Source organism: Puma concolor, chromosome B1 (genome assembly GCF_028749965.1).
Source record: "Puma concolor isolate L17-30 chromosome B1, mPumCon1.1.hap2, whole genome shotgun sequence".
Classification (NCBI taxonomy): domain Eukaryota; kingdom Metazoa; phylum Chordata; class Mammalia; order Carnivora; family Felidae; genus Puma; species Puma concolor.
In genome coordinates, this window is record NC_141670.1 from 122,332,076 (window position 1) to 122,358,525 (window position 26,450).

General features: G+C 36.5%; 1 protein-coding gene across 6 annotated transcripts in view; it reads left to right on the plus strand.

Moving 5' to 3' along the window:
- PPP3CA (protein phosphatase 3 catalytic subunit alpha) overlaps positions 1-26,450 on the plus strand; it is a 329,754-nt gene that overhangs the window by 279,185 nt on the left and 24,119 nt on the right. For all 6 annotated transcript variants that reach the window (XM_086704508.1, XM_086704507.1, XM_086704504.1 and 3 more), the window contains 2 exons: positions 13,283-13,408; positions 15,845-15,919. In XM_086704508.1, the coding sequence (XP_086560634.1) occupies positions 13,283-13,408; positions 15,845-15,919 (201 nt within the window). The remainder of the gene's footprint in view (positions 1-13,282; positions 13,409-15,844; positions 15,920-26,450) is intronic.

Genomic DNA, 26,450 nt, shown 5'->3' on the forward strand with positions numbered 1-26,450 from the left:
GAGCCAAATTGTTCTACTCGTTGTCCTGAACGCAGTGACTATCCCTTCCATTTGGCTGTCCCTTCCATTGCGTCTTTGCCCACATAACTTTTTTTTTTTTTTTCATTTAGATTACTTGTCTCCCTTTTTCTGCTCATCTAAATGGCCTAGACCCACCAGGCTGTTTCTATGCAGACTTCTTTTGGTAGTCCTTCTCTGAATGCCTGAAATAGCAATCATTTGCCCTTGTACTCATCAATTATTTTTCTTTTCTAGTTAGCTTTTCCTACAGTTAGCATTCCTATAACTTCTCAATCAGATTATAATCAGTTTGAAGCAGGGGCTTGTTGATATACATTGTAAAGCCCAGTAGCCTGTATTATGCATGGTAGGCCTTCAACACTTGTGTTGAATGATGCATTTTCTTTCTTCAATCAAATAGCAAGACAGTGCTCAAAAGTTACTCTACCAGTATTGACCCACAGAACTCCGTCTCATTTTAAATTACTGTTGCAACCAGTTCTGATACCCTTTCCAAATTGGAGTGAAACATTTGCAGAGCACTTTGCACATCTGAGTTTTCTCAATCTGTAGCCCTAAGGGTAAAGCAATTTCATAATTACCCAAACACACCAAACAGAAGAAAACTGTAGAAATGACACATGCACATATCTGCTGCTGTGCTCCTTCTCCCTCTCCTCCCCCTCCCGCTTCTAACTCCTCCTCCCCCAATTCCTTCTCCCCTTCCTCCTCCTCCTCCTCCTCCTCCTCCTCCTCCTCCTCCTCCTTCTCCTTCTTCTTCCTTTTAAAATGATATGCCACCTGGGCTCAGTTGGTTACATGTACAACTCTTGATTACGGCTCGGGTTATGATCTCACAGTTCATGAGTTTGAGCCCGTATCAGGCCCCACATTGACTGTGTGGAGCCTGCTTGGGCTTCTCTCTCTCTTCCTTCCTGTCTGCCCTTGCCCCACTCTCATTCTCTCTCTCTCAAAATAAATAAATTAATTAAAACAAACTAAAAATAATAATATGCCACCTATAAAAATGACTTCAGTCTCACCCACTCAACAATGCAACAAATCTTTACTGAGAACTTACTGGATACCAAGCACCATGTCAGGTGCCGGGAGTATAAAATAAATAAGATGGAAATTGTCTTCACTCTAGTGGGGTTTATAATTTGGTAGTGGGATAGACATTAAATAAAGAATTCCATCAAAAATTATTCAGATATACTTGGAAAATACTCCAAAGAAAAGAATGGTATTGAGTGAAAGTAGAAATTAGTCCACGGAGGGGCGCCTGGGTGGCGCAGTCGGTTAAGCGTCCGACTTCAGCCAGGTCACGATCTCGTGGTCCGTGAGTTCGAGCCCCGCGTCAGGCTCTGGGCTGATGGCTCAGAGCCTGGAGCCTGTTTCCGATTCTGTGTCTCCCTCTCTCTCTGCCCCTCCCTGTTCATGCTCTGTCTCTCTCTGTCCCAAAAATAAATAAATGTTGAAAAAAAAATTTTTTTAAAAAGAAATTAGTCCATGGAGACCAAATAATAATAATAAGCTTAACTGACAAAAGTGACATTTAAGCAATCTTAGTAAAATATGTCAATATCAAGAAATAGAGTGGTAGATGTGAACTCTGCTTTAAACAACTCAGTTTGGCCAAAAAATATAACGAACCTCTGGAATAATGTGTTTTAAGCGTTGATGTAAACAGTTAAATCCTTTATCTCTATAGTGGTACACCTGTGCTTCAGAAAAATCTAAAGTAAATTACACAAAGTTGCCATATGGCGCCTGTTCTCTGTGGTCCAGATGAGTTGTCATATGGGTGCAGGAGTGGATGGGTGGATGGATATATGATTCGGATATCGAGAAATACAAATATACATTCAGGGCTATATAACTCAGTTCCAGGAAAAGCTACTCACAGTAAAATTAAGTAATCAAATAAAACTTATCAAATGAACTGTATTTTGGATTTGAGAAGAAAAGTCTAAATGGCAACCAAACTAATTTACCAATTAAGACCAAAGATTAAAAATGACCACAAGGAAAAAAATCAATTCAGTGTTAAAGTCGGTTAAGGAAGAGAGAGGTACAAAATTGGGTTTCAAGGACAAGATGAGAAGAGCATCGTTTGCTAAAATGCTAAAGACTACCCTTTTTGACTGGGAAAAGAAATGTATTATGATGGTTTGGACTTTTAAATGAGACAAATTGATAGAATTGCTTTTAAAAAGCATTTTAGCCCCACCAAAACTTGGCAGAGTCAACATCCTCAAATATTTTCCTTCAAAATGTAGTCAGGGACTTCAGAAGGATACCATTTATAAATAAAAAGATACTTTACAGCTTGGCATACCATTGTAAAGAGAGGATTTAATTTCCAATAAAAAAAAAAAAAACAAGGTAAGAATCTTATTGGCAGTCATGATGTGGACACGCAGGAGCAAATGCAACCTCTCTGAGGCCAGCTTGTCCTAGTCCCCTGATGTCTAGCTGGAGCACGCAGCCTTCAGTGACACCATCGGCACCGTAGGCTGCCAGGCCTGAGAACCTCATTCCTGTACTGCAGCACAGTTCTGTCATGTCAGGACCTTGTTTCAGTATTCCAGAATCATGTGTGCAAACTTAGTGGTAGGTGGTCCCTGCCTGAGTCAGGAGCCAAGTGCAGAATCAACTAGTTCAGATCCTTATCCTGAGTGGGAAAAGGAAATAGGGGGAGGGGTCAGTCTCTGGAACGGAGTAGAATCCATGCCCAGGTAACCCTAAGTTAGCATCTTAGCTTGTTTCTTCACAGCATGCCAAAAAGATTACTTCCCTACAAAATTGCTTACATTTTATAAGCAAGAAGCCATTTCTGTAGAGTTTGAGGCTGATCTTAACCATGGGAATAATCTTTAGCATTGACATAAACATTTTTAAAACATATTTTGGGTCTTTATAACCACAGGCATAAATATGATCACTAGCGCTTTATAAGTTAGGTAAAATTAATCCAGAGATTTTGTTCAGCGGCAAGAGTTTTCCCAGCTCGTACTTTTTTCCTGCCATCATATCAATTCTAAAGATCCTCTTAATTGGTCTTGAGCAACTGTTTGCTCAGATCACTTTTTTCATATAGGAAACCTAAATGCACATTCACGGTAGCATTTTGTTATTTGATATTTCCAAAAAAATTGTAGGCTATGTGTTTTTCTTGTTGTTACTAAAGGAAAACAATAAGTAAAATAACTCCTATGAAAAATAGTAATTTCTCCATTTATTCGATATACATTTTTATTTTTTACCCCAATGAATATTGAATTACACACAATGGGAAGATAATTTCTTTATAGTGACCATTAAACCAAGGACAGTCTACCAAAAAATGATATGAATCTACAAACTACAAAGGATCAGAGCAGAAAACATGAAGAAAACTCTTAGCATTAACTTTTTGTATTATCAGTATGAAGTAGTAGAAAATAAATTTATGTAGACATTTAGGCTGAGGAGGACTTTTGGGTAGGAATTTTTTATTAGTTCACATCTCTCTGAGATGAATGGATAAGTTAACTGCAGAGAGGTTTTAGTGGAATATCCCTTTTCTCTGCCTTTTATATAAAGGACTCTTCAATATGTGGAATTAATCTAACTATGATTATAATTTCTTATACCATTATCATTATCATTGTCACCTTGACTGCTACAACTCTGATATGTCTTCTTTAAAGTCTTAGGTTGGTAATAGTATATTTAGTAAATGTAAATATTTTCTTCAGTTGGGCAGTTGGGATAGCATGTATACAAATGTTATTTTCTTTATTCATGCAAGTAGCAAATGATTAATAATAATAATAATAATAATAATAATGGAACATTTATCTTGTTCTAGAACCTGCTCTCAGTTTCCATGTGTCAATGCATGTAATCTTTCAATACTTTGTGCATTACATTCTAATCTTGATTTATTGATGAAAACCTGGGGCACAGAGGGGATGCCTGCTTTCCCCATGGTTCACACAATCTTATCAGGGAATAGCACTGAGATTGAAACTCAGCTGACTGAGTTTCAGTGCTTGCAAGTTAACCTCTGTCTTCTAGGTCAGCTTTGTTATCTGAGGCATTCAGGGTGATGTTTCCACCGAATCCCTATTCAACTCATGGCTCCATTATGTGGAGACTCATGTAGATGACTAACTGTTCTTCAATAAGAAAAAAAAAAAAAAAAAAAAAAAGAGCTTTCAGAGTGAAGAGTCATTTATCATCCCTTTAATATTACGTGAATGTTATACATTCAAATATATACATTATTAAAAGAGCGGGGCATCTTTTATGTTATTCTAAACTAAATAATTAATATCTCTCTTTAAAAAGTGTCCCTTAGGCGCTTAGACTTTTGCTTTTTGTACATTCAGCTCCACTGTCAAACTGTCATTGCTGGAGGCCACTTTCTAAAGAGATTAGTTTTAGTCCAGTCATCAACTTGCTTACATTTCAACATTTAATTAATGGGACAGAGGGTAAAATGGAAAATCTATCAAGATTTAATATCTAAGAATTACCCTGAGTATATATTTTAATTGAATACACACTCTGTATCTTTACTATAACAAGTGAACTTCTTGATGTTGTAACTGTCGCTGCTGCATAATTATAAAGTTTGGCAGTTAAGTAATTGTGGAACTTCCCTAAGTAATAACTCCATGAATGAGATAATCCTTGCTTTTTACAAAGGGCTGCCCGTAGAATTGAAGGATTTAGCTCTCCAAGTTCTGTAAGCCCTTAAATGGGGATGAAGACAGGATCTGGAACAACGCTAAATCCTTCACACAGCTTTATCGGCAGTACTCTACTACTGCCCCTGAACAAGACCAGCTGGGGGATGCATCCTGAGGTGTTGTATTCCATTTTCTGACAGACGTTTAGAAGATTCTGTAGAAATCGAATTCTTTGTAAAGCATTTCATAGGAGGAAAGACAGGGACAATCTAGATAATGTTGAAGACACCAATGAATGGCTTATCCCTTGCTATTCAATATCTAGAAATTCTAGATCTACAAGAGACTTTACCCTGACAATGTCAAAAAGTCTGCGTGATATTACTTTCCACAGAAAATATCAAGTGTGTGGGTTTAATATTAACTCAGTGCCAAGGAACAACCTAGAACTTTGCAAGTTATAGCTCAGGGCTTGATATCAAGTACAACCTTGAAGGTGAAAAAAGTGTTTTGTGATTGCATACAGATACCACCAGTTTTCAAGGTACCTCCCACCAGGGTACCTGTGTTACGCACTTGGAGCTGGTATGTATTGACTTCATTGAATGGAAGCCAAGCATGGGTACAGTGTTTCCTATGTCCATGCCATCTTCTCCAGCAGTTCAAAGCTTCAGCTAAACCTCTTTTTCTCTCTCATTTACTAAGGTGGAATAAATCTTATGTTAACATTATAATAACATAGATTAGAACTTAAAGCTAAAACTCATAACTAGTTCTTTCTTATTGACTTAGCAAAAACTACTGAATCGAAATTCAAATTCTCCGTGAGAAATTGTAACGTTAGAAACAATTCTGTGTTTCACTGGACTTGAGCTACTTCCAAGGATCAGTTTCTGGCATAGACTCTCTGGGTGTTAGTATTTGGATATGACACTTTAGGTGGGAATTATAAAATGGAAAAGTGTCAAAAATAGATAGCCATCCCCTCCTTGAAGAACTTGAAACTGCATCTTGATACTTCTGTTTTTCAGTTGCCAAGTAGTTTTTGTGATTACATATTATCATGGATATTAATCCATGTATTATTGTATTTGAACATCATACTTTCAAAATAATAGTAATTATTCCTATTTTGCAAGTTTTGGAGGTAAAGCTCACACAAGGAGTAATACTTGCGTAAGTTTACACAGTTATCATGTGGCAGGGCCAATGTTTTTTCCATTCTTGTCTATTTTAGAGACTCTTTTACAATTTTAAAATGGAGTTAGCATCTGAAGTGACATTTTTGTCTTTCTCCTAAATTCCAACATGTACCCTTCAGACTGTTCATGTGTTGTTAGTTACACTTTTAGTGTCCTGGGAAGTTATATGTTTTATGTTTTTGAAATTGTTTTTGTTTTTGTTTTTGTTTTTACTTTTTCTTTGCCTGCTTGCCTTCCTTTTGTCCTTCCTGTCTTTCTCCATCTTGTCCTTCCTTTCTCTATTTCCTTTCTTTAGATCCTTTCTTCAACCAACATTATTAAACATCAGCCACGTGCCAGGTATGGTACAAAGCACTAAAAGAAAAAGAGAGATCTTTGCCTTCTTCATCCCTTCCATCATCTTCCTTTTATTGACTTTACCCAAAATTCTATATTTAAATAATGAGCTGGTTCAAAATTTACTAATGCAATATCAAAAAGAGAAATATGTAGCACACACATGCACATATAATTATAAAATTGGCTCGTATTATTTCATAGATATATCTGGTACCGTCTCTTTCCTCCATGTAAGGAAGATACTATCATCCAAATTGTATGTAGGGCACTTGTAGCAAAGTTAACAAGGTGCCATGTAGGATGCATGTACAAGGAAGGAGAAGCAGGCAGGGACTAGATGTGTGGATAAGAGGATTATACATAGTAACACACATGTGTGTACCTTCATAAACACAAAATCCTTAGCTCACAGCTTCAGGGAAATTATATATACCTACTGTTTGTAGTTATTAATGATAAAATATTTCAGGTTGATTAAATTCAGTCATTACACGGAAGTTATTGAGAATTTGCCTGTGGAAGACCCTATGTGAAGTACTGAATCAAGCAGCTTAAAAGAAAACTTGAAATCTGTCTTTATAAAAGACTTAAACACTTACTTTGTGCTCAATCTTATGAGCTATAGAGTAAAAGTGAGTTATAAGTGTAGTCCTTGCTCACCAAATACAGTAATCCTCATGAGTTAATAATTTTCCCTTAAACTAAGTCACTAGTAATAATAAAAAGAATCTTTTTAAAACAGAATACACTGGGCAAGTACAGGACATTCAGGGAAAGATAAAAAAGACACAGGAGTTAGAAATGAGGTTTCAAAATGGAAGAAATCACCAAGATTGTGCTTATAGATGCTATAATTTGAACTACAAACACTGTGTATATATGTAGATATATTATAGATATATATCTTCACAAAATCTTCAAAGAAGATTGTACCTTAAAACAGTAATCTTTATTGGAAAATACAGTTTTAGAAAATGTACAGCATCTCTCCCAGAATCAAATAAATCCTTTCATGCAGTAAATGGCATAATCTTAAAATATTGGTAAAGGATATTATGAGTGTATAGGTCCAATTTCAAGAATTTTATCCATCAAGCCATCATGTCTCCTTCTGTGATGGTAGGACTTTGCCAAAAGAACATGATGGGGGTTTTCCTGCTGGGGTATCTATCGTCTACAAGTGACAGAACTGAAAGGGAAAAAAAATCCTAAGTCTATTACACTTTTTCTGCTTTCTTTCTTTCTTTCTTTCTTTCTTTCTTTCTTTCTTTCTTTCTTTCTTTCTTTTTTCTATTTCTGGATGGATTATGATTCTGGAATGCTGCCATTTGCTTCCTTTTCAACTTTCTTTTCTATCCCTCTGCCCCATCTTTTGAAGATGGGAGTGCATGGCCAATTAGAGCTAAGGACATGAAAAATGTTATTAGAATTCATTATTTCCATTCTTTTGACCTCTCTCCCCTCTATTGAAGACAGCCCTGGTAATGTTGAGAAAGCCTGAGTGAGGTATGTTGGGAGTGTTACATTCTAATCTAAAGACTTTCAGAAAGGAGCTTTGTGTTCTTCTTGAAATCCACTTGAAATGTGTTGAGCCTATGGTTTTAATGCCCCTTGCTAGCAATATTTTGATAACTTCTTTTAAGTTAGAAGCTGTCTTTGGATATTTATATCTATCTATATATCTATCTATATATCTGTCTCTATCTCTATCTCTATCTCTATCTCTATCTCTATCTCTATCTCTATCTTACTCATTGTCCTATCATCCTCCTCCCTGGTGATGGCAGTTGTAAAGAAGGTGTTGAGCAATATTACCAAGTTTTTATGAAATACAGGTTTTTGTGTCTCATCAAAATCTCAAATTTTAATGTAGGAGAGAGCCCTTTAATTTACAGATTTGGATATGGCCTAGCATTTTATTGCATCATATGGTAGACAGAGTAATGGATTTTATTCCTTGGGTTTCAGTCTATTTGCTGTACCTAATTGTGTCATTAGAAATAAAAGAGTTCAAGTGGCCCTTCCCTATTTTCAGGTAGGAGCTGTCCCTTGATTATGGATTTTATATCTCATACACAGCATGGCTTACATGTTTGTTTGTATAGGGTTCCACAGGTGCAGTAAAAATGATTAGACCAAGTAATTGCATAACTTTAAGGCCATAACTTTGACATCAGAGAAAGAACAGGCAGTCAGGCCTCCAGGTTTATGGAATTTAGAATTCTTTCCATTATATCAATTTTTTTTCTGGCTATTTTTCACAAGCACATGTGCAAAAGAAGAGCACTTGTTTCTAGACTGTCTGGTCAGCTCTGAATTTGGTTAATAACATGGCCTTGTATATATGTCATAATCTCGCTGTAGGCCTCCGATGCAATTGTTAAATGACAGGAGGTCATGTATAATTGCCAGTATAATGGCGAGATTTCTTGATAGTAGGCTTTGTTCTTTCTCTATTTCTCAGACAAGGTCTCAGGAGTTGGTCTCGAGTGATTCTTGAAGCACAACCACTTGTATTATTTATATTGCACTGGAGATAAATGTCTTTCAAGTACTTCAGAGAACAGCACACTGTTAGGGCTCTAGTTGAGTTTTGTAATCCCAGTGACAGTTAGAGGCAGGTGGCAGGGGTGGATGTGGGAGGTGGAAGATGAAATGTTAACTGTGAATTTCGTGACTGTAGATATTTGGGACTGTTTTAGATTAAGGGTTTTTTTCATGTACTTTTATGATATACACACACACACACACACACACACACACACACACACACACATATACACATATATGTATTATACAAAAACATAAAAATTTATGAGTAACTTATTAATGTAAGGTTATTCAGGAAGTATCTTTGAGTGAATACCTTATGCTGCTGAAGAAAAAAGAATATATTTTTTGGTGTATTTGCATTTTTAAGTTATTCTTTTCTCTAACCTATAGAGAAGTAGAAAAATGTTCTATAAATAGTCTCTAGAATTACTGAGAATATTATTCATTGCATTAATGATGAGGTCTTTGTTCCAGAAGTTTGTTATCATTCAGATCTGGAAGTGGTCATATAAATTATCTAGATAAATCCATGAAGTTAGGTGAGGTAATTGAAATCTAAACACTTTAAGTGACCTCGGGTCTTGTGAGTACTTAATGACAGAACCCATCTAGCAGTCTGGGCTCCTGGCCTTCCAGTCTTGTGCTCTTTTTTACAAAGAATAAATGTGGAAGGAGAATCTGTATTCAAAACTTGGCAGGCAATGAACAGTTTATGCAGTTGGGGTGAGAATATCATGGAATACTAGAAAGATCGGGGAATTTAGACTCAGACCAGAACTGAATTTAACTGCTTCTTAAGTGTGACCTTGGGCAAATAACCCCTCTGTTTGCTTATTTTTGAAATGCAAATAAGAACTAGTTTTGAGGGCTATTGTGAAGATTTGTGATTACGTTTTGTGAAGGACCAAATATAATGCCTGATATATAGCAGATGCTTAGTAAATGTAGCTACTGTGACAATTTATTATTTCTGCTGTCAATAAACAAAAATAAAATCTGGAAAAATTCCTGCTTTATCAGTAGGCACTCAGATAAATTATATTGAGTCAGCGTCGAATGAAGAAATGCTTTGTCTCACCAGCTCCAAAACAGAACCTCTGTGTTATCTATTGAGCAAGCCATACCCTCACTTGTAAATTTTCATCGTATTTCATTTTTCTCAATATGATTTTGGCAAAAGCTAAAACATCTTTAATTATGAATACTATATTCAAGGTTAAGTTAGTATAACAGCTAAGACTAGAATTCATCCATTTATAATTTATAAGAGACACAGGGACTGGTGGAGAGGGGATGGGTTTGATGTCAGTAAAACCTGAGTTTAAATATGAGTCCTATCTTTCAGTTGCTCATTGACTGATGTTGAGCAGGCCATTTCATTTCTCAACTTCCGTTCCTTGGATTATAACGTAACGGCAGTCACACCTGCCTCTCAGATTTGTAGTAAGGACTAAATGACATATTCTATAGAATCTCTCCCTTTCTGCCAGGGCATTTGGAGAGGTTATTTGCCCAAGGTTAGTTTTCACATCTATTTTCCTTCCTCCTGCTGCACCAATCTAATGCCAGATAAAAAGCGGGGGAAGCTCACAGGAGACATTGCTCTTCAAAAAGATTAGAACCTTAAGGATCTTTTGAAGACATGAGAACATACTCCTGCTATGAATATGCTGTATCCAAAAATAGTAAAGACCTTTTAAATGGAGCCAGTATTCAGGTAGTACTTAGCAAAGGTGGGAAATACTTCACCTTTTCCATCTGGCAGATCAGAGATATTTGTATGGTAATTTGCCATGATTTTTTTTTTTTCATTTTGCATGGCTTTAATACTATATGAATGTATCCTTAGGTCAAGTGTCTTATGGCATAAATGATAGGATAATTTAAAGAAGAATGGGGTTACAGACATATATGCAGGATTCAGCAGTCTGTGGGAAGAAGATATTAATTCCTTCCATGTCAATGACTGCACTATCTGCATTTCTTGTCCCCAAAGTGTAGTGATTCTGTTCCCTGGAACTGTGCTGGTGAGCCAGAAATATGTTTTGAAGCAAAGACCGTACTGTTCTCAAGTATGATTTTAGTTAACTGCAAGCTGCTGACAACACCAACATATTATTAGGCTGCAATATGATATATATAGTATCCACATTACAAAAAACTATATATCTTCCTCATATTCTGCGTTGGTTAAACCCACCAAAAAACTTATCTTCATTCTGGGCCACACTTTTACAGGGACATTGCCAATGTGGCATGTATCCAGAATAGGGATGAGCAGGAAGAAGGAAAGGGACTAAAAGCCCTCTCATATGAAGAAGAGCCAAAGGGATTAGGAAGAATTTCCTTAAAAAAAAAAAGAGAGAAATAGGAAATCTGGAGAAATAGGAAGATGAATCCTTAGCTTCTGAGCATTTATACTGAGAAGGTAGTATGTGAAGCACAAAGAAATATAAAGCCCATTGTATGATACTTGTCCCTAAAGATATAGAAGTTTGGCATGCACATATATATATATATATATATATATATATATATATATATATATACAATGGCTATGGTCAATATCAAATAATAAATGCAGTATAGAGGTTTAAGTCAAGAGCTTTTGGAATGCAGAGGAAGGTTGAGATTAGATCCGCTAGAAGAAATCAGAAAAGATTTCCCTGAAGGGATACAGTCTGGGTTCGACACCATAGGATAGAAAACCTGGGGTATTTAGAGGTTTCTAAGAAAATATTCCAGGTGAAAGAGCAAACACGGTTAGGAAAGCAATGCTATGTTAAAGATATTGGTAAGTAAGAAGTTAAGATATTAATGCAGACATTAAGGCTCAAAAGCAGTAAACGTTTGGTAGCTTTTCAAAAACTAGATTTCGAAGGGCTATCTTTGATCTCTTACCTGTAATCACAGGCTACAACATAAAGTATTGAAATGATTGCTTTCTCTATGTTTTAAAAGCCTAAACAAAAAAGAAAAAACCCGTTTGACATCATCTAGGATCTGTTCAATAATTTCCACTAATGTGATGCTAATTATGCCATGAGACGATAATAAAAGCAAAATCTTACCAAAGTTTAGGAAGGTGTGATGCAAGAGTATTGTGATTCGTATTTAAAAGATTGTCATTTAGAATCAGAAGTATACTTGTTCTGTATCTATCCAGAAGGCAGAATTAGGATCACTGAGTGGTAAAGAAGTTTTAAACTCAACTTGAGAATTTCCCACAACTTAAAATTGTTCGTCTATCCATAGAATAGATGATGCCGTTAAAACAAGTAGCTCTTCCTAAATTGAAAGTACTCACAGAGGGGTGCTTGGCTGGCTCAGTTGGTAGAGCATGCAACTCCTGATCATGGGGTTATAATTTCGAGCCCCATGTTGGGTGTAGAGATTACTTCAAAATGAAATCTTCTTTTTTAAGTTTATTTATGTATTTTGAGAGAAAGAGCATGAGTGGGGGAGGGCCAGAGAGAGAGGGAGAGAGAATCCCAAGCCGGGTTTCTACTGTCAGTGCAGAGCCCAATGTGGGGCTTCATTCCATGAACTGTGAGATCATGACCTGAGCTGAAATCAAGAGTCAGATGCTTAACCAACTGAACCACCCAGAAGCCCCAAAATTGAAATGAAAGAAAGAAAGAAAGAAAGAAAGAAAGAAAGAAAGAAAGAAAGAAAGAAAGAAAGAAGGAAGGAAGGAAGGAAGGAAGGAAGGAAGGAAGGAAGGAAGGAAGGAAGGGACTCACAGAGACCTGTTAACCTTGTATTGGGATTGCTTTGGAATGAATTTGAATTTCTGAGTCTGGTTAGTAGTGAGACCAGCAATGATCTTAGGATCTCTGCAACCATAGCTTTCTCTGTGACTGTGTATCTAACCTACAGACACTATACAAAGCAGAGTGAAAAGGGTAGATTCATTTCCTAAGTCATGGATGGTGATTCCTTTCCAGAAGTCAGGAGTGAAGTCAGATCCAATATATTATTTTATGTAAGATCCAATCCAAACATTTTATTTTATTAAGTCAAGAATGCAGTCTAATTTCAACTACTGTGTACAACCATTGTGAGTTCTAATGGAAAATGCATGCTTTCTTTGAAAACATAGAAGTAAATTCTGTTCAAATATTTGAGGAGATTATTAAATTGTGAAAATGATTTAGCTATACCACTTTTATTAGGGTCATCAACTGTTAAATAAGACTAGAATATTCTTGGCTGTAAGAGGAGCTTGACCAATTCCTGATAGACATTTGATTAGCTGTTTTATATAAATATTTGCCAAACTGTAATGCCATTTCATATTTAGCATTCATATATTGTGCAGTTTCATATTACATTGAGTATAGTTTGATTCCCGAGTAGTGTATACATTCATGACTGATTAAGCTACTGGCGTTGATATTTTGGACCTAAAGTCACACAGTTTAATTTTCTTGATCAGCTGAGGCCATGTGGAGAAGCAGAAATATGTACACGTAAACCTAATGTCTTTGTTCTTGTTGTTTTCAGCTGCAGTATTGAAGTATGAGAACAATGTCATGAACATCAGGCAATTCAACTGTTCTCCTCACCCATACTGGCTTCCAAATTTCATGGATGTTTTCACTTGGTCCCTGCCCTTTGTTGGAGAAAAAGGTGTGTTGTGGAATCCTGCAATGATATGGGAAGGAAGGGGAAGGGATGTGGACTGTTTTACCATAAAACAGAGAAACACTTTGGCCTGACCAATAAAAGTCACAAGTGGCAACATGAGGGAAAAGATTTGAAAGTGTGTCACTGTGTATCCTGCTAACAAAATATAATGAGTGAAATAAGGGTAAACAAGAGTAATGAGAAACATTAGGAGAATTTTTGTGATCTCACTGGAATACTACAACTCTTTGAAAAATGGCAGATATATAGTTTTAACTTGCTTCAAGCTATCATGGCTACTTTTCCCCCTTATCCTCCTATCTTAATTCGAGCGCTATTTTATTTTATAAACTACCTGTCAAATTAAAAGGTTAAGATAGCCATGCTTTTCTCACATTCTGATGTTGATAATAATCACTGTGTGACAGTGATTAATGGCCATAATAATTTAAAAGCCAATACATACGACAACAACAAAAATACTTCTTTACAAATTGGCGACCATTAATGTGTTACAAGATGAGACAGATTTACATTTATATAGTTATTGACTATTAACTTGTCCAGTTTTCCAAAAGAATTGGTTTGCCTTCCTTTCCTATCCTTCCTTCCTTCCTTCCTTCCTTCCTTCCTTCCTTCCTTCCTTCCTTCCCTCTTTGTTTTGTTTTATATTTTGACCTAAACCTCATCAAAAATTTCAAGGAAAGTCCTGCACTCACTGGGCTTAAGCATTTAGTTCAGGAGGGCTAACAGGGGCAAACCGGGTCATAACTCAGGCATGATATGACACATCACCAGAGAAGGTAAATAAGGCATCAGAATAAAGGTAAGAGTTTGCACATGTTTCAGAACCCTTATAGGGGTTTTAGAGAAAAGCTACACATTTTTTCTGAAATATGTATTTATTTGTATTAATAAATGTGTATGATATATGAATGTAGTATTTATTTTCCTATAATATGTATGGAGGGTTTTTTCCCTTAAATTCCTTAAAATGATTAAATCGTGAAGTTATGATTTGTCAGTGAAGAAGTCTTTCTTTCAGATACCAAAATAAGTCAAGAGTAAATTTTAATAGTCTGATAAGTGTTCCCAGCACTACACCATGTCACCACCTCCCTACACTGATCAGAACACAGCATGTGTTACTGTCCTCTGTTGGCTTCTCTGGAAGCAGAAGCAGTGTGAATCCTGACAACTACTGGGAACCCTTTGAACACCCTTCACTTGGGTTGTTTCCAGTAAATGTTCAGATTTTGAACATCCATTACAAAAGAACCTATTAGTATATTTGTATACATAATTCACTTTTGATAGTTAAATGGAAGCTGTGGATTAATATTGGCTACATTGATATTTACTCTTTTTTTTTTTTTTTTAAATTTTTTTTTTCAACGTTTATTTATTTTTGGGACAGAGAGAGACAGAGCATGAACGGGCGAGGGGCAGAGAGAGAGGGAGACACAGAATCAGAAACAGGCTCCAGGCTCTGAGCCATCAGCCCAGAGCCCGACGCGGGGCTCGAACTCATGGACCGCGAGATCGCGACCTGGCTGAAGTCGGACGCTTAACCGACTGCGCCACCCAGGCGCCCCGATATTTACTCTTTATCATAGATCTTCCACTCTAGAATCACACTGATTTTTAAAAGGAGCTCTTGAAGAAATAGTAGGCCACTTTCTTTTCACCTTTGTGACAGAATCCAACCTAATTTCAGAAGTTGTTAAATGTAAATAGCGTGCACCTTAGTGTAAAAGTAACATGGTACTAATCTCTGTGACAACGCTTTAATACAATCTGGTTGTAATAAGTTTACTCAATTAAGTGTCTTCTTAAACTTACCGAAGCTTTATTGATAAAGTTTTGAAAATAAAATTTAAACTTAGTATCCTCAAAATTACTTCAAATATTAGTTTGTCAGTCGGCAATTCGTATCAAACAAAACCCATGCCCATCACTGTGCTGGGTTCTCTGGGGGGATTAAAAGAATTAAAAAAAAAAAAAAAGAGAGAGAGAGAGAGAGAGAGATCTAGCATTCACTTAGTCCCTGCAAAACAGATGGTTGCAATGTGGTCTAGATGTAATAGCATCATCATACAAACAAATAAAAATTCAAAGGGAATCACTTCCTCCTTCATAGATGGATAGTATATTCACAGCCACATATCTGATTTGTCCATTGTCTGTTGACATAGCTAGTTAAATGTCACCATACCATTTCATAGGCATGAGCTAATACTTTTATAAACATATAGTCTGTGTAGAATCACCAAGCCGGTTATGTTTTATGATCAGGATTTCATAGAAAGTGCTTTGCAGGAGATTCTATATACAATATAGGTAAGAAATGCTAAGCTTGCTCATTAATAATGCCAGAGTAATAATTAACGCTATAACTGAAAATCTGGACTTTTTAATTTTTATTCTTTTCCTTTTTAGTGACTGAAATGCTGGTAAATGTCCTCAACATCTGCTCAGATGATGAACTAGGGTCAGAAGAAGATGGATTTGATGGTAAGAGGCTTGAGCCTTTGTGCTAATGCTATTTGCCAGGTGATTACTTGGTGTCTCATAGGTAACCCAAGGAATATGTTTCTAAGGTTTGGATTATGTTAAATTATAACATACAATTGAAAATGGAAGATATTATATTTTCTATTTGTTTTGAAGAAATACACAAAAAACCACACACCAAACACACACACACACACACACACACACACACACACACACACACACACATCATGAGAGAATTTTTCCATGATTCTGAAAACACTGTTGAATAGTGAGCTATTTTAATGACCATCTTTCAGTAGCTCACATTGCTAAGTGACTTTTTTCACTCCTTAATAACAAATTTTTAAAAAGTAACCCTTTAGCAGATATTACCATTTACTGAGTAACTTCTAAAAGTGCCTTTAGTGAAGTTGTTCCTGTCAGTTATTCAAATTTTGATGTTTATGATAAAAATATATATTTACACATTAATATGTTGGTATTCATGTCAATACCAATAATTTTTCATATCTATAATAATAAGTAATGAATAAGCTGTATGCACCTTTTGTATTATTGTTTAAGATACTGTTTGGTATTCAGTTACCCCTGAAGAGTATACTTTATCTATAAGAAACAAAGATCTGGGACACCTGAGTGGCTCAGTTGGTTGAGTGTCTGACTTTGGCTCAGGTCACGATCTCTCAGTTTGTGGGTTTGAGCCCCACATCAGGCTGTGTGCTGACAGCTCGGGGCTTGGAGCCTGTTTCAGATTCTGTGTCTCCCTCTCTCTCTGCCCCTCCCCCGTTCATGCTCTGTCTCTCTCTGTCCCAAAAATAAATAAACGTTGAAAAAAAAAAACAAAAACAAAAAGAAAGATCCATCAGGTGAAAGATGGAGAGAAAAAAATCATTGTAGATCTTACAGAAGTACCCCAAAATGAATGGAAACTAACAAAAATGTAGTTGGAGGGGAAAGTTCGAGAGCAAACCACTTCTATAAACATGGGATAAAAACCTAGTCTGTGTAGGGAACTCAGGATTCCAAGATGCAAGAGAGACCTGTGGCTTGATGAAGTTCCAGTCTGAGAGAGAAGCTGATGCTCAATCAATAGAATGAGACAGATTATAAAATGAAGAGTGAAGGTGGCAGCAGAAACTAGATCTTGTGGAAGTTTAAACTCATAGCATGTTTACCTTTAAAAACTGCATTTAAGTCAAATGAAAGGTGAATGTGGCCCCTTCTGGAAGTTAGCATCTAAACAGCATGATTTGATGTTTACTTGGATTAGCGCAGGTCACATCTACGAATGCAAACTACCTAATGTTGTAGGCAGAAATGAAATAAAAGGATTCATACACTCATATGAATAGAGTCTATATACTTAGGTAAATGTGAAGTGTACAATTATTCCTATGATCTCATAGTTTTACTCCTGTCTGTAACTTCTATCGTCATTCCCTGTTTGTCTCCATAGACTATTCTTCAGTCATATGTCACATTTCAAGGGCATGTATAATGTAAGGAAGGAGAGAGAATTCTATATATAATAGAGTATAAAATATATAGAGGCGCCTGGGTGGCTCAGTCGGTTAAGCATCCGACTTCGGCTCAGGTCATTATCTCGCAGTCTGTGAGTTCGAGCCCCGGGTTGGGCTCTGTGCTGACAGCTCAGAGCCTGGAGCCTGCTTGGGATTCTGTGTCTCCCTCTCTCTCTGACCCTCCCTTGCTTATGCTCTGTCTCTCTCTGTCTCAAAAATAAATAAACGTTAAATTTTTTTTAAATATATAATATATGCCTAAACTTTTACTATGTTAGAATTAGCTAAAGAATAGTTGTAAGAACTTACTTCAGTAAATATATTGATATATTTTGAAATATCCAGAATTCAATGGATATTTTCTGCTTCTTCCAGATTCTAGGTGTTTCCTATGGTATAGCCACAGTTTGCTACTATTATCTCTTCCAGGCTTAGTGATATCATTTAAGAGATAATATTTTCATCATGATGGAGTCTTTTTTTCTAAAGGAAGAATACCTCCCTGGTGGTATCTTAAAAGTCAGCAAACATTTTACAATAGATGTCTTTCTCTATGTTCCTTTTATTCCTCAAGAGAAAGATTAATTAGCGTTAATAAGGTGATAGGCCTTTGTTAACAAATCTCTATTGTAGTCAAGTTCATTGGCCAATAATTATAATGTAGATGATATAATAAAAGTGTAATATGTTATACAGAATAGGTAAGTTTATAATAGATATTAATGCATACACTCATCAAATATATATTGAGCACCTACTATGTGCCATAGCCAAAATGCCTGTACATTTCAACAGTACAGGTGTTTCCTGCACAGTTAACTATTACCAAGACTAACTCAGTGTTTACTTCACTAATGGGGAGTTCTCTTTATCCACCCTCTCAGTCTCTTACATATGAAAGGATATATTGTGTGGCTTACTCTGCTTTTAAAATAATTTCTTCCAATCGTCAGTCACTCATCAGAATTTGTTTTTAATCGTGTTAATTCCAATTATAAGAGTGCATGTTTTTTTCAAGGCACTTAGAAACTTTTGTTTGTTTCTAAGCAGACCACTGAAAGCTGACTCTACCATGCTTAAATCTAAGGAAATAAAAATATTAATTAAAAGTATGTTTGGGGCACTGGGGTGGCTCAGTTGGTTAAGCATCCATCTCTTGGTTTCTGACTGAGGTCATGATCTCATGGTTCATTGGATCGAGCTCCATGTCAGGCTCTGAGCTGACAGCACAGAGCCTGCTTGGCGTTCTCTGTCTCCCTCTCTCTCTGCCCCCCCCCCCCAAATAAATAAATAAATATTTTTGTAAAAAGTATGTTTAACTTAGGACACCATACATTTTGAAGTAAACAATAAGAAATGTTCTTTACTGCTTATTAGAACATGATGCAAAAGCTATGAATTTCTTCAGAGTTGCTCAGAGAAGAACTTGTAAAACTTTCCAGAATTCTTTGACTCTCTGAGACTACAGTTTATTGAGAACGTATATTGAAGTTTCTTCTTTTGGAGTGAGGGATGCACTATTATTTTCAACCAAGGAATAAAGTTTCTAATTCTTCCCAGTCCCTCCTGTATGAGGTCTGCAGTCTGTCTCTCTCTGGGGCCTGGCTTTCTGCTCTACCTACCAGGCTCCCGAGCTTGATGGCTACAGAGATGAAAGCAGGAATCAGAAGCCATCAAAGAACTTAACTGAACCTCTCCCTTAAAATGGCTGCTTTACCTAAGGGCAGGGGGTGAAAAGACGCGGAATCTCTTCCTGAGAGATTTATCTAGTTCTTCTCAGTATTTTGCTCCATATCCAATGTCACCTGAAAAGTCACAGGTAGTAATGATATCTCTACAACCCACGACTATCTTTTTACCTTCTCGGGTTGACCTTTTAGTGTCTATAAAGTCTATAACAGATAGGGATTCTTCTCATTTCCTAGAGGAATGTAAGCTATGGGATTAATTTGTTTTTCCTTCAGGTTCTTTCAGCTCCTCTTTACCATTTATGTCTCAGGCATTATTCCAAGTCCTTTACATGTATTAACTCTTCACTAATGTTTACCCTTTTGACCAGCAAAAAAATGTAATTATTAACTGTCATTCAATTCTTCATTATCATATATATGTTTACTAGGTGATTAATATTATCTCCACTTCAGAACAGCCTATTGATATAGGTGCTAGGATGATTCTTGTTTTACATATGAAACGTTTCCCACTGGATGAGGTAAGGTTAAAGCTGAAGGTCACACAGCTAGTGAAGTAATGGAGCCTGGATTCAAACTAACATGTGCCTTGTCCTCACCTTCTTGAACTTTCTACAACCAGTTGCTACAATGCTTGAAATCTTTTTTTTTTTTTTTTGAAGCAGCATGATGCCTTTTGTTGTTGTTGTTAACACAACAGCACTTAAATAGAATATAGTTTGTTCTGTTTAAATATACTGCAAAATAAAGAAGGAGATTTTTTTTTTTTGCACTATTTGGCCATGAAAGTCAAATAAACTGCACATAAAACAGTTTCATTCTATTCCTTTAATCTGAGTTTACTCCAAGAAGTTATGTGTTTCATTACGTTAAACATGTTGGTGTATCTGAGCAGACAGTAAGTCCTCTGGTTCAAGTTTTTGCTGAGTAGAAATCATGTCCTGAATCTCTCCTCCTTAGCTTCTGCCTTACAAATAAAAGAATTTGATACCCTATCCATAACAAAGTTGCTAGTTTAAATTGGTCTGTGGCTCTTTTATGTTGAAAATAAAATACAAAATTTCTATTATCTTGTAAAGTTTGGAAACAGTTGAATACCAATGAATGTCTTTGGAGGATCTAATTTGTATGTATTGGGGTCTTTGTTTCTTGTTTCCACTTCTGATTTGGGATGATAAAATTACAGGCTGGTTTCAGTTTGGGGTTGTGCTTCCCCAGAACATTTTACAGAAGAAAGAAATCCAAGTAGATGTATTTTATCTGGTAGTTAATTCTCATTAATGAAGAAACCTCTCTTCAGCCCAAGGATTAGTTGGTGATCCCAAAATGGGGGGAAAGACTGGCAGAAATCAAGCAATCTGCATCATTTCAGAGGTTTATTTATTGTTCATTGTAACAACAAGGACATCTGGAAAAGCGATAAGCATTAGAAACCCAATGACAGTTTCATGAATTAAAAATATTTATTTGGAACTTTCTTTTAGGTCCTAAAATATTAGACTCTGAGATCACACATATATATGTGTGCATGTGTGTATACGTATGCACACACATAGACACAAAATATGTTTGAAACTGTGACATGTCTGGTTAACAAGGAAAAATCATGAAAGTGAAACTGAAATCCTGTAGAATAAGAAAGGAAAGAAAAAAAAAATAATAAAACTAAGACATTTCGAGCCAAATATAGTTTCAGGCTGCACTGGAAAGACTTAATATTAAATTAGAATTTATGTCTCTGCTTTCATCTAGAGAGCAAACCACATGGTGGAACTCTTATCCTTTATCCACAGTTTTGCCTTATCCTAATGTTAACCACAGGCCAGTCACTGAATACGGGATCAGAGAAGTTTTTTTGCATGCCTCTACGAAACTATCTAAATTGTATACAACAAAATTATCTCCCATCATCTGCTTCGAATTATTAGATAATTCTTGATGTCTAATATCGTGGGTTCCAGAGCGTCTTCCCACTTCTTTCTGTCTAGCTTTAAAAAGCCATTCCTAGTGGCACCTGGGTGGCTCGGTAGGCATCCGTCGGACTTCAGCTCGGGTCACGACCTCGCGGTTCGTGAGTTTGAGCCCCGTGTCAGGCTCTGTGCTGACAGCTTAGAGCCTGGAGCCTGCTTCAGATTTTGTGTCTCCCTCTCTCTCTGCTCCTCCCCCACTCACACTCTCTCTCAAAAACAAATAAGCATTAAAAAAATAATAATAATAAAAATAAAAAGCCATCCCTAGCTGTGAAAGTGTAAAGTTGGGAATTTGTGGGACTAACATGGCATTCTATTGGTCCCTGAGGAATACCTCTATAAAGGCTTGATTGTATTATTTTCATTCAAAACTGTATTTAATTGCCACGATGCACATTTGAGATGAATTTCATTGTAAAAACTCCCCTTTTCTTTGTGCATCTGGTAGCAGCACACACACTAAGAATCATTAACTTAGAACTTTTCTTGTGGCTGCAATTATTGTTATTTCTGTGCACTTCATTGTAGCATCCTGTATTTCAGGTTCCCAGTTTGAAAAAAAAAAAAAAAGTTGTATGTCCTATAATAATGGACAGTGTTTGGGGAGGGGGATTCCATTTTAATATAAAATAGGAACATTTCTATATACTAAATAAATAAATAGCTCCCAAGGAACACAGTAGTGATAGGATTCTTGTACCATCAGCATTGACACATCACCTAAAGTTGATGAGCTTGGAAAAATGCTTACAAACGAAACAAAGGCTGAGTAGGACTATAATGCAGGAACTTCATAATGTATCTGGAAGTTGAGGTGACCAAACAAAGATACTGTTAAGAATAAGATCTAAAGGGAGCTATTCCAAAGAGCTATCCTGGGGACTTAACAGCTATAGAATCAGTGGGGCAAAGGAAAGAAAAGTTGATTTGGGTGGTTTCAAGCCTAGGTGTCTAGGAGGATGAGAATATTTATGGAAAAACTCACCAATTTCGGGAGAAGATGAGTTTGAGTAAAAGTGACACACGTAACTCTGGAAAGGTCCAAGCAGAATTTGGAAGTGAAGCCCTGCAAATTGGGAACAAATTCTGAGCTGGTGACAGAGGCTTGGAATTAAAAGTCATAATAGAATCTATTAAAAGTGAAATAGGTCTCCGAAATGGCTGATGTGAAAGGAAATAAATAGAAGAAAATTGAAGACCAATTCTTAAAATTAACCCTTCTTTTTTTTAAATGTTTATTTATTTTGAGAAAGAGACAGAGAGAGCGTGTGTGGAAGCAATTAACCCTTCTTTTTTTTAAATGTTTATTTATTTTGAGAAAGAGACAGAGAGAGCGTGTGTGGGAGCACAAGCGGGGGAGGGGCAGAGAGAGAGAGAGAGAGAGAGAGAGCGAGAGAGAGAATCCCAAGCAAGCTCTGTGCGGTCAGCACGGGGCCCAATGCAGGGCTTGATCCCACAAACCGTAAGATCACGACTTGTGCTGAAATCAAGAGTCAGACGCTTAACTGACTGAGCCACTCAGGAGCCCCTTAAATTAACCCTTCTTGATGAAGCTAGAGAAAAAAGACAAATGAGCTAAAGAGAAAGAAAGAACGATTAAGTAGAAAGAGCCAGGATTGTGTAACAGTTCAGGCAACAGCTGTAAAAAGTATTTGCACCAAATGCAGAAAAATTACTATGTGATGTGTCTGGCCAAAAAATGAAATATTAGGACATAACTTTGGTTGTCAGATATCAGATTATTGAAAAGAGGTGTTTATGTTAGCCATGGTATTTATAATAGCTAAAAAAGAAAATAGAAATCATTGGCAAAAGGCCAAAAAATAAAATTCAGAGGACCTCAATTTTCATATCATGTTATATTTTCATTTTATTTTACATATTTTTATTTCTCTGTAAAAATATTTCTTCGCGGGATATCTTTTCCTGTGTATTCAATGGCAGGCAAACACATGGTTTCTGCCTTCATTGAGCTGAGAGTCTTGTTCAGCAAGAAACCAACTTAAAATATGTTGTCTTACAGAGAATTGAAAGGGTTGGAGCACCTGGGTGGCTCAGTTGGTTAAATGTCCGACTTCAGCTCAGGTGATCTCATGGTTTGTGGGTCCTGGCCCCACGTCAGGCTCTGTTCTGACAGCTCAGGCCTGGGGCCTGCTTTGGAATCTGTGTCTCCCTCTCTCTGTCCCTCTACCGCTCGCGCACTCACTCTCTCTCTCTCTCTCTCTGTCAAGTATAAATAAACATGTAAAAAAAAAAAAAAAGGGTTGAGGGAGGGAGCATGACTAGGGACAAAATATTTGACAACTAAAGAAAGAACTATAGAGGACATCTTTCTTGTCTTCTGCTTCTGACAAGGATAAGAAAAACTCCTCATGTATTTTACAGCTTTAGGAAGTATGGCCATGTGAGAAATCTACCCAAGTTTATCAGCAAATTATATGCAGAAATGGGTATTAGTTTACCAGTGTTAAGCTCTCTTATCTTTTTACAATATCTGAGTTTGAATGATGTAATTGAAGAAAGTGAAAGGAAGATATATATCAACAAAAATTATTCAATATTTTGTAAAAGGATTTATCATTTTTTTCTCAGCCTCTTGTTAATCACCTTCCAGTTTAGTGTTGTCTTTTTTTCAATTACGTAATATTTTGGTGTGTAATTTAGAAGATAAATCATCTTTGTCACTGTAAATGTATCCTTTGTACTCTGTTCCATTTATAGTACAGGTAACTGCTTTTTTTACATCATAGTTATGCCATAAAAAGGAAACAAATAGTTATAGCCAGTATATCATTTAAATTGAAACATGCCTAAAAAATACACAGGGATTTAGTAGATAGTAGGATAGAAAGTCCCATCATATTTATGGCTATTGATGTTTTAGGGCCTTGACTGTCATACAAGGTGCCTGGTTAGCCATCATATAATCAGTATCACCAAGTCTAGCTTATCATATTTGATTGCAATAATTAAAATCCTTTAAGTTGCTAATTAAAATGATACAGTAACACAGACACTGAAAGTACTGCTTTATTTTCCCATTGTACTACCATCATTTTGCACAATGTGTTTCTTTTTTTACCTAGCAGGATTTTCACATTACGTGGAAGCACAGACTTTGCAGAACAAAGTAAATTGAAAAAACAGCCATATCCTTGTTATAACGAATTGGTTGGATAATGTCCACCATTGGCTAGAATATTATGCTCACAGTAAAATAAGGCTCTGGAATTTTATGCTATATTTCCATAGACACAGGTATGTTACTCATCTACAGTATTTTTGCATAGGTTTAAAAATCATTAATTTTTGTAGTATTTGAGCCTTTCTTAAGCCACTGGTGACATGGTCAACTTATACTAAACATTAGCTATTGTATATCTAAGCATACACTTCAAATGAATGTATTTGAGAAAGAAATCCATGTTGCATCATAAGAAGGGAAATAAGTGTGTGCTCTATAAAGCTTAATATATTCTTCATTGAAAAGCATCGAAGTAGACAGCTCTTTCTCCTCAATGAAGGCAAAGATTTTGTGTATACATATGTCTATATTTTAGAAAAGCATCACTTCTCACAAACAAGGTTCAAGTAATTGGTATGTGAAAGGGGTATTCTTCACAGACGGGACTATAGTGGTAATGTAAGCTTGCTGAAAATTGATACTGGGAGAAAATAAGATAGTTCTTCTTCTGTTTTTGCCAGAGCTTTCATGTTTCTCTTTGTACTAAGGCATTTTTTAGGTCCCAGTTGTCAGCCTAAAGATTATACTTATGTGAGAATAATTATTAGTTGATGGAACCACTGAAGACAGAGTTGTTGGGAGGCCAATGTTTTTCAGGCATTCCCTTGATGGTAATTGTTTGATCTCTGATGGCGAGTTTAAGGGCTCGATGAAAAAGTTAAAAAAGTGTTCAGAAAATCTAAATTTTAAAGATATTTTTCTCGGAGCATTGTTTGTGTTTGCCCTTCTAAAAAGCTGTTATTCCTTCCTCTTTACTCTTCACTTATGAGAAGTCATAAAACTTTTCCCCTACTTTTTCTCAGCCCTCCACAGAAATAGAAATCTTGATTCTATTTGGTCAGCCCAACTTTTTGAAGTGTTCCTTTTTTTTTTCTTTTCTTTTCTTTCTTTCTTTCTTTCTTTTTTTTTTTTTTACCGAAAATGAAGCCAGCTGTCTGCCACCATTTTCCCTAGTGAATGTGCCACTAGGGACACAGCCTTTAGCCTGGTTGGCACAAAATGCAACCATGGCCCCAACTTAGGGAGCTTGATATGAAGGAATATCACACAATCATTATTTTAATTTACAGAGAGAAGTGTGAGTTTTAGAAGAACTGGAATATCCATGTCTGCACAAGCATTTCTTTCTTCTTAGTAATTATAGCAAACATTTTTGAGTACCTCTCATGTACCAAAGATCTGTGCTAAGTGCTTTAGCAGGTAGCACAGTATGTGGCATGTGTGTTTGTTGAATGTTAAGAGCGAGTGAACCCATTACTTATTTAATTCTTCCACCCTCCTATGAAGTGGATCAAACAACCCGCTACGGTAATGAATTTTGGCTCTGGGTCAGCACTCTCAGTGGTTGACCTTAGGCCAACCATTTCTGTTCCTTAGAATCATCCTGAGGACAATGGAAACTAATAATACTTCCTCATGTGATTGTTGCTAGGATTATGTGAAATAATGCAAATAAAGCACTTTGAACATTCCTCACTTTATAGATGAGGAACATGGATGTGACAAAACCTAGTCATCTGTCCAGGACAGCACAGCTAGTGAATGGAGAAGCTGAAACTCCAGGTCTCTTAACTCCAGAGCAGAGGTTCCTCACCACTGTTCTATTCTACCTCCCACATGTCAATTTCTTCAGGTCCTAAGGGAAGTGAATGAGCCAGCTACTTTATGATCTGAAGCCTTCACTAGGGCCGGAACACTGGAAGGTCTTTTGCTCCCTGGACAGTACTTCCCTAGACATTTCAGATGTCTGCCTCAGATTCTCGTCCTTACTCTGCCTCTGTGGCCCATTGGTACCTTTTTGATTGGCATATCCCCTTCCTCTGAAAAGAGAATAATATCTTTAGGTGATGTTAAAGTCTTAAACATTTAAGTTATCTATGCAAGCCTGTGCACTGATCATTGGCCAGAACCTAATGCTCCTTTCTTTATTTCTTCTTCTTGGGCAAAACCTCACCACACCCTCCACGTACTGACACAACACCCACCTAGATCTTGAATAGCATCAGAAGATTTCTGAGTGGCTTTGTTTTAGATAAGCTCAATACATGCCTATGCCTCAGGGTCCTCCACTGTCAGACCAAGGAGTTGTTTTATGGATCTCAG